The sequence below is a fragment of the Peromyscus californicus genome, unplaced genomic scaffold, assembly GCF_007827085.1.
Source record: "Peromyscus californicus insignis strain IS unplaced genomic scaffold, ASM782708v3 Scaffold_6__1_contigs__length_162567912, whole genome shotgun sequence".
Lineage (NCBI taxonomy): Eukaryota > Metazoa > Chordata > Mammalia > Rodentia > Cricetidae > Peromyscus > Peromyscus californicus.
In genome coordinates, this window is record NW_026294584.1 from 47,869,076 (window position 1) to 47,882,013 (window position 12,938).

Below are 12,938 nucleotides of genomic sequence, written 5' to 3' on the forward strand. Positions count from 1 at the left end.
TGGAGAGAATGTAAAGCTGTGCATTCACTTTGGAAACATTTTGGCATGAAAGTCAAAGAGCATTTGACTCAGCATTTTCACTCCTGGGTACACCCAGAAGAAAAGAAAATGTGTCCAAACAAAAACTCACAAATGTCAGTAGCAGTGTTATTCATAATGGCCAAAATATGAACACAATCCACATGTGTATCAAGAGATAAATGGATAAATGTGGTGTAGCTATATAATGAAATAGCAGCTAACCATAAAAAGGAATGAAGTATTAAAAGCATGCAACAAGATGGGTGAACCTTACAAACGTTTCTGAGAAGTCAGAAAAAAAGGATAACTATTGTGTGATTGCATTTATGTGAAATGAGAATTTGAAGATACATAAAGACAAAATAACATGGATAGAGCAGTCTCGATGGCTCTGTATAAAGGCACTTGCTGCCATACCCAATAACATGAGTTCAATCCCCAGAACCCATGTTGTGGAAGGTGAGAACTGACTCCTACAAACTGTCCTCTGATCTCATGTACCCTGTAGGATGTGTGTGCCCACATGCACACAAAATAAGTAAACAATGTAACAAAAATAATAAATAGCTCACATGGTTGACCTCTACTCAAAGGTTGTGCATTCTGCTGTTCCCTTTCTCCAGATGTACTGGGTGTTCTAGATTATGTATCTTGTTCTATAGGGAAAAAATAGATGGCTCTTAATGGAGTTTTGTTAGAAGTTAATGGAGGCAAAGTCCAGAAGCAGTTGCTAACCCTCTGTGTCCTATATCCCCCTCCCTGAGAAGGGACTTCACACACTCAGGATTTATGTTAGTCTGTGGCTGTGCCCTTTTAAAGTTAGTGGAGTTGACAACATCTTAGACAGGTGCTCAGGGTCTACTTTTGACTTTTAGATGTCCAGCTGTCTGTCCCCAGATTTTGAAGTACCTAGGTAGACTGCAACTTCAGTAGATTCATAAAATAATTTGGATTCATCCAGTTTGATTTTTTATTGTGAGGATGATGTTCTGTTTTTCTTCTATATGTCTCTTAGCTGAAATTGGAAGTATGACTGTACTTTTCAGAAATGTCATAACCTAAGTGTAATGTGCAATTTTAAAGTGGTTCCTTTTAACTACTGGTACAACTGGTAAAGTCTTTATTGGGATCTTAGGATTGGACAGTAGTAACAAATCAAAATTATGGTCTTGATGGGTGTATTAATGGCTATATAGGAAGATTTCTTCTTTGTTAGAATACAGAAGTATTTGGAAAGGATTTAGTACTATTTTGGAAATCTCATTCTTTTAAAGACATAAGTTATCCTCAAACTAAGCCATAGATTTGGTGTAATCCCCAAAAAAGTTGCAGTTGGAATTTTTGTGGAAGTTTAAGAATATTCACTCTTCCCGGAGAGAGAAGAAACAAATGTGTTTGTAAGTTTAAGGAATGACCAAGCAAATGGCTGAAGACAGAGGAAGCAGAAAATAGGAAGAATGAGCAAGACACTTAGAGGTGGGGTAAAATGGTGAGGAGGACTCAAGAGACGTAGAAACGGGACTGTAGCACTTAAGAGCACAAAATAACTGCTGCTAAACTGCACAGTAATTTAGAAGAAGGTGCACATCCGATCATGAGTTTTGTTACAGCATGACAATGTTATTTCTTGTGATGAATCCTTCATAAAACTCCAGCCCTACATGAAACATTGACTTTGAAGCTAGGTATATATCAAATAGTAATTTGAAAGCATATATTAAAATTTATGTTGAAGTCATATTCAAATAATGCCCCCTTCTTTTTTCTAGAGTGGACTCCTTTTTTTCCTGAGCCGGTGTATGTCCCGACAGGCCTGGAAGTAGAACCTGTTTACCCAAACTCCAAGGAAGATACTGTGGTTTATCTAGCTGAAGATGGTGAGCATACACTCTAACACATTGCTGTAAAATACACTTTGGTGCCTGGTTTGATGTCTTAGACTTTTTATCTGTAGAGGGAACTTCAAAGCACTAGGAAGTCCCTGATGTCTTAAAAATGTATGGCTACATATTAATGCAAATGTTTAGTGCTGACTATGATTTTGAAGACACATTTAAAATATGCTGTCCATTAAATGGAGAGTTCCATATAGAATGAATATGTTTTGTTTGTTTTCAAATATAAATCTAGTGATGGTATCTGCAAAACCATTATTCCCTGTAAAAGGTACAGTTTACCTTTGTAGAATCATTCAAATGATTCGCTGTTAATTTCATCCCTGTTTTGTGGGGTTTTTTTATGTTACTATCTTTGAAAGAAAAGAAAATAGTCCACATTGCAAATAAGATCCAAGATTATAGTCCAGGAATGTGTTCTTAACATACAAAATCAGCATTGGCATTTTGAGAGCTCTACAAATACAAAAGTCTTATCTGCCTTTATGATAGTGCATGCTGATAACCCAACAGAAGTCTGAGCCAGTGTCCTAATCTGTCCCTGAAGCACTAATATCAGGAATTATGGGACTTTTATAAAATTTCATCATCAGAGTCTGATGTCTTATTGTTTCTATGTATTAAAATAGCTTCCAGGGAATATACATATTGAGAAGGCAAAAATGCCAAAGAAAAATTCACAATGACTGTTTCTATACAGTGACAATCCTAGAAATCACATATTCATACATATATAAGTACCGCGCGCTAACCGATTGCGCCACTGGAGCTCATTCATACATATATAAACACTAGGTGATAAGTACCTCTCAACTTCTAAACTTTTTTCAAATATTTACATGACTAACCTTAGATCTTCCACACAACTGAAATGAGATCACTAAACTATGATTACGTGGTGTAGGTTAGTAAGGATCCTGTCCAAGTTTACATAGAGTAACTTAAGAGTGCTTAATGAAACTTACTGAATTTACAGCAGAGTAGATAGGGCTGAGGGAGACAGTCACGGGAGCAATGGGAGGCTATCAGTAGGACAATGGCCTGTCTTCTAGGTCAGAATGAGTAAGAAAGTGCCATGCTTTCAAGACTCGAGAACCTTGACCTGGGAGAGAAGGCAGCTCCCAAGCACTGTGGCTTTCTGTAGAGAACCCTACAGCGGCCACCTGTGGCACTGGTGGGAGACAGCCTTCCCAAGTCCTACCAGAGCTTACTACTGTCCTCAACCAGAGGCTCAAAGACCATCCCAGACAGCTCGTGAAGATCAGGCTCCACAGAAACATGTAATGGAGAGAACTTTGCAGTGGGAAGAGTAGAGGACGGGCCTGAAGGAGAAACAATGTCCATTGCTGTTCAAAAACCACTTCATCTTATTTTAGTGTTAAAGTTAGCAGTTGTGAAGATCTGCTTTTAAATGGTTTGAAGGGAAAGTAATGGAAATAAGATTTGAAGATGAAAACTTTCTACCATACTTGAGTTTCGCCCAGCATATAAAAGATCATTTGAAAATACTTAGATTTCTCCATTTTTTATTAATAATAAAAACAATAGAAAAAGGTTTCAATAGGTAAGGTATAAATTAAATACCCATGAAAACTAAAGGTTCATAGAAAGTTGCAACCCTAGGATAGGCTATGGAAGACTGACATTGTGTGATATGAGTAGTGGGGGTGGGGCATTAAATCAAGGTAAATTGTATAAACAGTGAAATAGGCTACATTTACAATTTTTAAATTATTTTTAAAGATAATGCATCCTTCCACTAAACACTGGTGTGAAAATATTCAAGTTCCTATTTGTCTACCTGCTGGTGAATTCCCAGATGTTCCCCTGAGCAAGTGTTGTTCTGATTTCTGTCAATGATCCTAAGCTTCCTGGAGATAAACTCGTATAGCAAGCATGCCTTTGTGTGTGGCTTCTCTGGCTCAGAATTGTGTTCTTCAAATTCACCGTGCTACTTGATGCTCTTATATGCCAAGTAATTCATCCTTGTCTAACTATGTAACAACTTGCTCCCTTTTTATAGTTGTGATCTATTTTGAATAATTTTTTTGTTTGTTTGTTTTTTGTTTTTCAAGACAGGGTTTCTCTGTGTAGTTTTGGAGCCTGTCCTGGATCTCACTCTGTAGACCAGGCTGGCCTCGAACTCACAGAGATCCGCCAGCCTCTGCCTCCCGAGTGCTGGGATTAAAGGCATGCGCCACTGCCACCCAGCTTGAATAATTTTTTGATGCATGACTTAGAATATAAAAGTTAAGGTTTATTTCCCCACATATCTGTTTCTGAAAATATTTCACCATGAACCATTGAAAAGACTATCCCTTCCTCCACAGAAATGTCTAGCTACCTTTATGAAATGTCAGCTCACAGTATACATGTCACATGTGAATCTATTTCTAGACAGGTTGTTCTGTGCTGATATATTGATGCTTGTGCTAACATCACATGACGTAGCTTTATCCATAGCAGAATACTTGGATACGAAAAGAGCCATTGGAGCTTTCTTTTGATTAGTATTTATATACTATATCTTTTTCCATCATTTAAAAATTTTTTGGTTTTTTTCTTTTTGATGTTGTTGTTTATGTGAGGCAAGGTCTCACTGTGTAATGTTGGCTAGCCTGGGACTTACTATGTAGACCAGGCTGGCCTCAAACTCACAGATTTATCTGCATCTGCTTCCCAAGTGCTGGGATTAAAGGCATGTGCCATCATGCCTGGCGCCATCATTTTATTTTAACATATTTTCTTCATTTTTTAAAATATAGGCCCATGCAGCATATAGCTGTGCTTTGCTTTTTATATAGTTTGAAGATATGTTTTTAAATTAATATAGTAAATATAAGTTTTGATGCAATTGGATTCAATACCTACCATCTTGCTATGTTGTATTTTTCCTATCTTTTTTATTATTACATTTCATCTTTTGCAATTAATTTGCATATATTTAGTCCTATTTATCACAGCTGTTGATATATGTATACCTGTTTGGGTTTTTGTGTGGCCTTAGGTTTTTCAGTATATGTCTTTATGAAAGATTCTCCTTGCAGCTTAGTGTTGGTGGCACATGCCTGTATCTTAGCACTCAGGAGGCTGAGTGAGAGGATCACAAGTTCAAGGCCAGCCTGAGCTACACAGAGGAAACTTGTCCCAAAAGTAAATTAACTGGAGATGGAAAGATGGCTCAGTAGTTAAGAGCACTTTCTGCTCTTGTAGAGGATCCCAGTTAAGTTTGCAGCACCCACACTGGGTAGCTAAAAACCACCTGTAACTCCAGTTCCGAGGGATACAGCACCCTCTTCTGGCCTCCATGGGCACTAGACATGCACATACATACGTAAATATAGGCACTCAAATATACATATAAAAATAAAAATAAAAATAAATCCTTAAAAACTAGTAATTTTAAAATAAATATAAAAATTAGTTTCAAATCTTGCCATTTCACATATAATACAAAAATCATAAAAATGCATTCCCAATTTTCTTTTTGTCTTAGTTTCAATTTTTTTTTTTTACTTTTTCACGTGCTAGAAAAGTTACTGTTTTCTTCATTAGTGATCTTTTAGATCATTTAAAAAAAGAAAAATGACTATTTTACTTTTAATTTCTAGTACTAACTTCTTTTGTGTGTTTGTATGTGCATGCATGCACATATATGTGAGCATATGCATGTGTGTGGAACATAGAAATAAACCTGTGCATCATTTCTCAGATGCTGTCCACCTTGGATCTTACAGCAGGGGGTCTCATTAACCCGGAACTCACTGACTAGGCTACATTGGCTGGCCTAGCAAGCCCCAGGAATCTGTCTGTCTCTGCCTCCCCAGTGCTTGGATTAGAGGCTCTGCCACTGCACCTGACTTTTAAAAATGTGGCTTCTGGAGATTGAACTCACATCCTCCTGCTTGCTCAGCAGACACTGTACTGACTGAGCTATCTAACTGCCTGGCCTTCAAGCATTTTATCTATGTATTTATGTATCTATCTATGTATCTATGTATCTATCTATGTATCTATGTATCTATCTATCTATCTATCTAATTTATTGTACAGATCCAAGTTTCTATCTAATAACACTTCTGCCTAGAAAACTTTACTATTTTTTGTAATGAAAAATTTATTCTCTGTCTCAGAAAAAAAAAATGTCTACTTGGCAAATTTTATCTTACAGCACTTGAAAAATGTTCCAAACTTGTAGCCTCTGAGACTCTTAATCCTTATTCCTACATAGATATGTTTGTTGTGCCTTGAACTTTTTAAAACTTTGGTGTCAGTGACTAATGTCAGAATCTCAAGTATTGTTTCTTCATACTTTTCTTCTTCTAGGATTTCAAAGTGAATATGTTAGGTTATTTGATACTAACAAGTCTTGGACCCAGCATTCTTGTTTTGTTTGTTTTGTGTTACTTTTGTTTTTAGAAACTCCTGCTTGAGTTTGGGCTGTTTCTGTTCACCATCCTCATGTTTGTTGAGTATTTCCTTTGTGCTGTAAAGTCTCCTGATGACTCATCAGAGGCAGTTTCAGTTTTTGTAACTGCTTTTCACTTGTCATATTCTAGTCAATGTTTTCTTACATTTCCAACTGATCTTACATATTCTTTTACACTTGGTTCTTTAACTTATCTTACTCCTTCTGAATTTTTTACCTGATTGACCCAACATCTTCATTATATTAAACTGGTTATATCATTTTCCCTTTGGACCCAGGTCTGTGGAATTGTCTCTGTGTATGTGCATGTATGAGCATATGTGTTGAAATTCTCTGTTTGGTAGCTGAGGAGCTTATGTAGGTGGTAAAGAAAAGCAAATAATTTTTATGTGTGAAAACTGAAAAAAATTCCAGGGTCTAACTATTTAAGTATATATTATGAGATTGGGGGTATTGATTCAGTCAGTTTGGGGATTAAGTTAGTATTAGATTTATTCTTGGTCTTCTTGCCTTTATAGCATAGGATTCAGATTCCTCGACATCACCATTTAGGATGATGTAGAGGTATTGTCTCAGTTCTGGACCATTCTTAGCTTTATATCTTTCCTTTATACTACACTACAGGGAAATCCTTCTGAACTCTGCATTCTCCAATTCATAAATCCTTGTTATATTTCACTCATGTCCTCTTACACTGTTTGGGGAGACCACAGAGTTCTGATTCTTAGTCACACACTTTGTCCCTAGTTCTCACACATGAGGCATTTGCAGTGTGCCAGTGTCAGCAATAAAACATCTGGTTCCATCCTGTCATTCCTGCCTTTCCCCAAGTAATAAAGGATTTGGGATTTTCGAAAACAGTTTTCTCTTCCCAGATAATGTATATGAACACTAGTGCCCTAAAGATGACAGTGTTGGTTGTCCTTACTTCACAAGGTTTCAAGATTTTGTCACATAAGGAGGAGGGAAAAATGATCGAGGTAGGGTTTTATGCATTGTAAATAATGCTTTCTGAGAAATGTTTTTTGTGAATGTCAGGTTATGTCTATGAGAAGAACTATTGGAGGGACAAAATCCCCTTATGCCTATATACCCCTCATATTCTCTCAGAGAGTCTTCTTTCTCTTTCTAGCCCACACTCAACCTTTTGATGACTAGTTGTAATTTTTAAAAAGACTTATTTTTAAATTATGTATCTCTTGTGTGAGTATGAACACAAAAGCAGGTGCTAGTGGAGGTCACAGGCGTTAGATCCCCTGAAGCTGGAGTTGCAGGCAGTTGTGAACCACCTAATATGTATAAGTGCTGGTAACCAAACTCAGGCTCTCTAAAGAGCCATGTGCCCCTTAACCACTGAACCATCTGCCCAGCCCTAACTGATTGTTTTAAGATGAATGTTCCTCGCTGTGGTCTGCACCAAGTAAGCCAGTACTCATGACCCATCCCTCTTTTAGGAGGGCCTTTGATTTTGAATTGGGCATTTGTCCTGCAACCATAGATAATAGAATTTTCAGTAGTTCAAAAATAGTTGTAAATTTACTCACAGCATTTTTTTCTGTTACAATACTAAAACAATGCACTTTCCAGTGTTCTGTGTCCTACGCAGAATCCAGAATTTGTCCTCCAATTTAAATCTTATGTAGTGTTTAAAACTTAGGAGCATTTAAAGCTGTAAGCTTTTACCCCAGCCCACAAATGTTGATGCAATATCTGATTTGTCATTCTGCTTAAACTATTGTTGCCTATGCCTGTGATGCTTTTCTTTAGAGACATGTTGTAGATGAGATTATCTGGATATCTTACTGTCACTGATGTGGTCTTCTCTCATCAGCTTACAAAGAGCCCTGTTTTGTGTATTCCCGAGTTGGGGGTAACCGAACACCCTTGAAACAACCTGTGGATAACTGTGACAACACTTTGGTGTTTGAAGCGAGGTTTGAGAGTGGTAATCTACAGAAGGTAGTCAAAGTGTAGGTTTTAATTATTTTTATTAGAGGAAGTAGGCCATTAGCTATTTACTGTTTTTTAGATTAGGTATGTTAAAGTTCTTAGTCTCCATTACTTAACTGTAATTCTTGAAGTATAAATGCTAACTAATTAGAAGTATTAAGGGTTTATTTTTATTTAACCCATCCCTAGGTCAGTATTTATAACTCTATGTATATGAACATTTATAAAAAGCTATTTGGTAAGGAAAAGTCACAATCAGAAAAGATTAGCATGTAAATAAATCTTACAGTGAAAAGTGTTTTGCCTTCATTCAGTGACTTCAGTGACTAAGTATGGGTACAGATAGTTATCAGATTGTTTGACTGCGAGTTCAGATTTTGAAACCTATGTGATTGTGTTACTTTACATGTCTGTCAGAACTTTCTTAGTGATAGTTATTTTATATTCCTAGAACTGGAATTATTAGAAAATGAAGTATGTGCTTGAAGGGGGAAAAATCAAACACTGATTTTTTACTCGGTTTCAATAACTCTTTACCTGTTTATGTTATAGAAATAATTGTATTGAAACACACAAGATTTTATTGAATTTCTGCATTTACAAAGGAAACAAAGGCTACATATTTAAATATGATCAGTTTCTCATGAAATAAAACTTCCAAAACTTATTTTTTGTGGTTGTTTGCTATCAAATTCTAAGTATACATTGTTTCTTCCCAAAAAGGCTGTCTATAACTATATAAAATAGATAAAAATAAGATTATTTTTCTAATGTAACTTAAACTGATATATCATTCTTATGTGCTTTTTCCTTCCTTTTTGTGTATTAGGGCAGATTATGAATACCAGTTGACTGTGCGCCCAGACCTCTTCACAAATAAGCATACTCAGTGGTACTATTTCCAGGTCACTAATACTCAAGCAGAAATAGTCTACAGATTCACTATTGTCAACTTCACCAAGCCTGCTAGTCTTTACAATCGGGGTATGAGGCCGCTGTTCTATTCTGAAAAAGAGGCCAAGACCCATAACATTGGCTGGCAGAGAAGAGGAGACCAAATCAAGTATTATAAAAACAACCTTGGGCAAGATGGGCGCCATTTTTTTTCTCTTACATGGACATTTCAGTTTCCACACAGCAAGGATACTTGCTACTTTGCTCACTGCTATCCATACACTTACACCAACCTTCAAGAATACCTTTCTGGCATCAACAGTGACCCAGTAAGATCAAAGTTTTGTAAAATACGTGTCTTGTGCCACACACTTGCTAGGAATATGGTGTATGTCTTAACAATCACTACTCCCTTGAAGAATAGTGACTCAAGAAAGCGCAAGGCTGTGATTTTGACTGCAAGGGTCCATCCAGGAGAAACCAACAGCTCTTGGATCATGAAAGGCTTCCTAGATTATATTTTAGGAGACTCAAGTGATGCACGGTTGCTTCGGGACACTTTCATCTTCAAGGTGGTACCCATGCTGAATCCAGATGGTGTGATTGTGGGAAATTACCGATGTTCCTTAGCTGGACGGGATTTAAACCGTAATTATACATCTCTCCTAAAGGAGTCTTTCCCTTCTGTTTGGTATACAAGGAACATGATCCATAGGTAAAATAATCTTCAAATTGCATCTCTGCTTAATTAGTAAATTTGGTAATAAGAACTTTGCTCATACAATCTCATTCATTTCTTTTACACTAACTTTCCTTAAGGTAGCTTATAAGCAATTTTACTGTCTTTCTAATTCTGATCATACACCTTTCTGGTACTGTAAACAAACTCTTTCCCCTTAAAGATAAAACAGACTCAGAACATTTCAATGGCTTTGTGAAACTGTGAAGTTTGCATATTACAAACTTGATTTCTTACTAAAGCTTATAGTAGCCTTTATGGTTACACTGTATTTTTTATCATTTATATATGAAAATTAACTACAGACCAAAGCCTTCTGGTATTTTGCTGATCATACAATGCTGAATGAGTCCTTAGACTATTAGTTGGTGTAGTTATTTAAATTTTCATGAATAATAGTCTCATTTGCCCCCAGAAAAATTTGAACTCCTTTAAAATTTCTAAATCTAAGACAGTAAAATCAACTTAGTACTTTAGTGTTTTTTGAAGGGTGAATTATCTATCAGATAGAGACAAGTAATAACAATCAGGAATAGAAAGTCTGCTGGGAACATAACATCCAATCTATAGGCCTGGGGCTTAAACATACTATATTGGAGTTGACATTACATCATTTGCTACCTGTACACTCTTGTGCAATTTAAAAACCAACACAAGTCTCAGTTTTGTTGTCTCTAGAGTGGGACTAATATCACAAAGTTGAGAGGATTAAATGAGAAAAGTATTACAAATATGCCCAAATAAGGAACAGAACATTGAAAGCTCTAAATGTATTCATATGATTATGATTTCTCACATGCAAAAGAAGTGTTATTAAAATTATATAGATATGAAAACTCATTGTAAATATTTAGAGTTACTCAGTTGTTATAACAACAACTCCCATTATAGAAATTACTGTCTTCTTATCCAGCTTTCATACCAGGACTTCTCACAGCTACAGACACAAGGTACTTGTTACAGAATTGAGGAACCAAAGGTCACTCCCAGCTCCTCAGAGAAATGGACAGAAGGTAGAGGCTTCTGGTGTGGCTATGATTGTCTCAGACAGTCTGGCCTCAACTTTCACTTTCAGATAAATCTTTTTATCTACTTTGGAAAGCAAGAAGTGCAAAACCCCATAAAAACCTGAAATCCTGTTTTTTATATAGCCTTTGCAAATGTGGATTCCAGGCCTCCTTGTAGCTGTTTGAGGAATGTTTAAGTAACAAAAGGGTAACCTGTAATTTCTTTTATTCTGGGGATGTGAACAGTAAGAAGGGCTGACTACATGTAATATGTCCAGGATTCTGGCATAGAATTAAGGACATTGGTGGAAAAACTAATGAAATAAAAAAAGTTGGGAGGTTAGTTCATGGCAGTAATATACCAAGATTGGCTTCTTTGTTTTTGAGAGCATAACAGTTATTCAATATGCTAAACAAAAGAGAAACTACAAAAGAAGTAGACTAGAGCACTACTTTTAAAGCTTTTGTGTCGATCTTGTTATTTTAAAATGAAACATATATAAAGGTAGCTGATGGAATGCCTATTACATTATCTATGTTGTCTGTTTAATGATCTTTGATATTAAGAATTCCTGGTCTAGCCGGGCGGTGGTGGCGCACGCCTTTAATCCCAGCACTCGGGAGGCAGAGCCAGGCGGATCTCTGTGAGTTCGAGGCCAGCCTGGGCTACCAAGTGAGTTCCAGGACAGGTGCAAAGTTACACAGAGAAACCCTGTCTCGAAAAACCAAAAAAAAAAAAAAAAAAAAAAAGAATTCCTGGTCTAGCTGGGCGGTGGTGGCGCACGCCTTTAATCCCAGCACTTGGGAGGCAGAGGCAGGCGGATTTCTGTGAGTTCGAGGCCAGCCTGGTCCACAAAGCGAGTTCCAGGAAAGGCACAAAGCTACACAGAGAAACCCTATCTCGAAAAACCAAAAAAAAAAAAAAAAAAAAAAAAAAAAAAAAAAGAATTCCTGGTCTGACACATGATGGATTACAAGCCAATATAACTTGGCTTGTCTCTATGGAAGCTAATTTAAATGTCTCAGTTCTCAAGTTGCCTTGTAGAGAGGTTAAGGCAGGAGTCAATTCAATAATTTCTGAAAGAATTTCAAGAAAGAGAAATACCTTTAATGCAGTTAATCAAGAGCAGACAAGAAAAACAAGAAGACAAGCACTTATGTATAGGAAGGTGACAGGTTGTAAGTCTACACAATATTAAGTATACTTAAAGCATGTTCACATAGGAGTGGATATTAGGATATTTAGTTCAAACATTTATAAGACTTAATTAACAGTGGACAAAAAGAAAATCCAAACTATTATTTTAATTAATGCAAGGAAAGAAATACTAATATCTCACTTTACTTATTTCTTTAGGAACTAATATTTCTTTAGGAACTAATTTGCATAGATGTACAGCTTTCTAATGAAGCTCTTGTAGGAAGTTGAAATATTACCAAACCTCTGAATATTAGATTTAAAAATGTATGGCATGTTTCATATTTAATGGTCATGCTTTAAAATCTAGTTTTCTAAGAACTTGTAATGATGTGTTGATTCCTTTGTGTTAAATGGATTTTATCAAATAAAGTAGTAAATGCACATCAAATTTCATTTTTTAAATTTCATAACCATTGTTTATAATAAAAGTGATGTTTGATTTTTTTAATAAATATATATGTGTAATACCATTGTTAACATTTTAGTATTTACCCTTCTAGCTATAACAAATAACACATGTAATTTTGATTAGGTGATATAGAAATGCCATATAAGGCCTGAAAATTGGACGAAAGAGACAAAAATGCTAATAGTACCACCATAGTGCCACTTTTAAAGCCTCTTCTGCCAATACACTTCATCATCAGTTTGAGAAGCTTGCTTTTTAATTTAAAATAACCAAGTGCTAAATTGTACAGGTGATGGGTTGTCCTTTTAATGAATACATGATAATTTCTTTTAAGTGTTTATTAGAATTTTATTAGAAAAACTCAGTTTAAATTTTAGTGTCATTTTTCTCAGA

At 36.0% G+C, this 12,938-nt stretch overlaps 1 protein-coding gene across 27 annotated transcripts in view; it reads left to right on the top strand.

The window, feature by feature from the left end:
- The window catches only part of Agbl3 (AGBL carboxypeptidase 3), a 103,314-nt gene that overhangs the window by 16,230 nt on the left and 74,146 nt on the right, over positions 1-12,938 (top strand). For 22 of the 27 annotated variants that reach the window (XR_008214569.1, XR_008214572.1, XR_008214570.1 and 19 more), the window contains exons 5-7: positions 1,791-1,898; positions 8,177-8,315; positions 9,125-9,904. Coding sequence is in view for 23 of the 27 variants with exons in the window: in XM_052721709.1 (XP_052577669.1) it covers positions 1,791-1,898; positions 8,177-8,315; positions 9,125-9,904 (1,027 nt within the window). In the remaining 4 variants the exon portion in view is untranslated. Of the gene's footprint in view, positions 1-1,790; positions 1,899-5,628; positions 6,619-8,176; positions 8,316-9,124; positions 9,905-12,938 lie in introns of those variants that run through there. The other 5 variants (XM_052721730.1, XM_052721731.1, XM_052721710.1 and 2 more) reach the window with 5 other exon arrangements.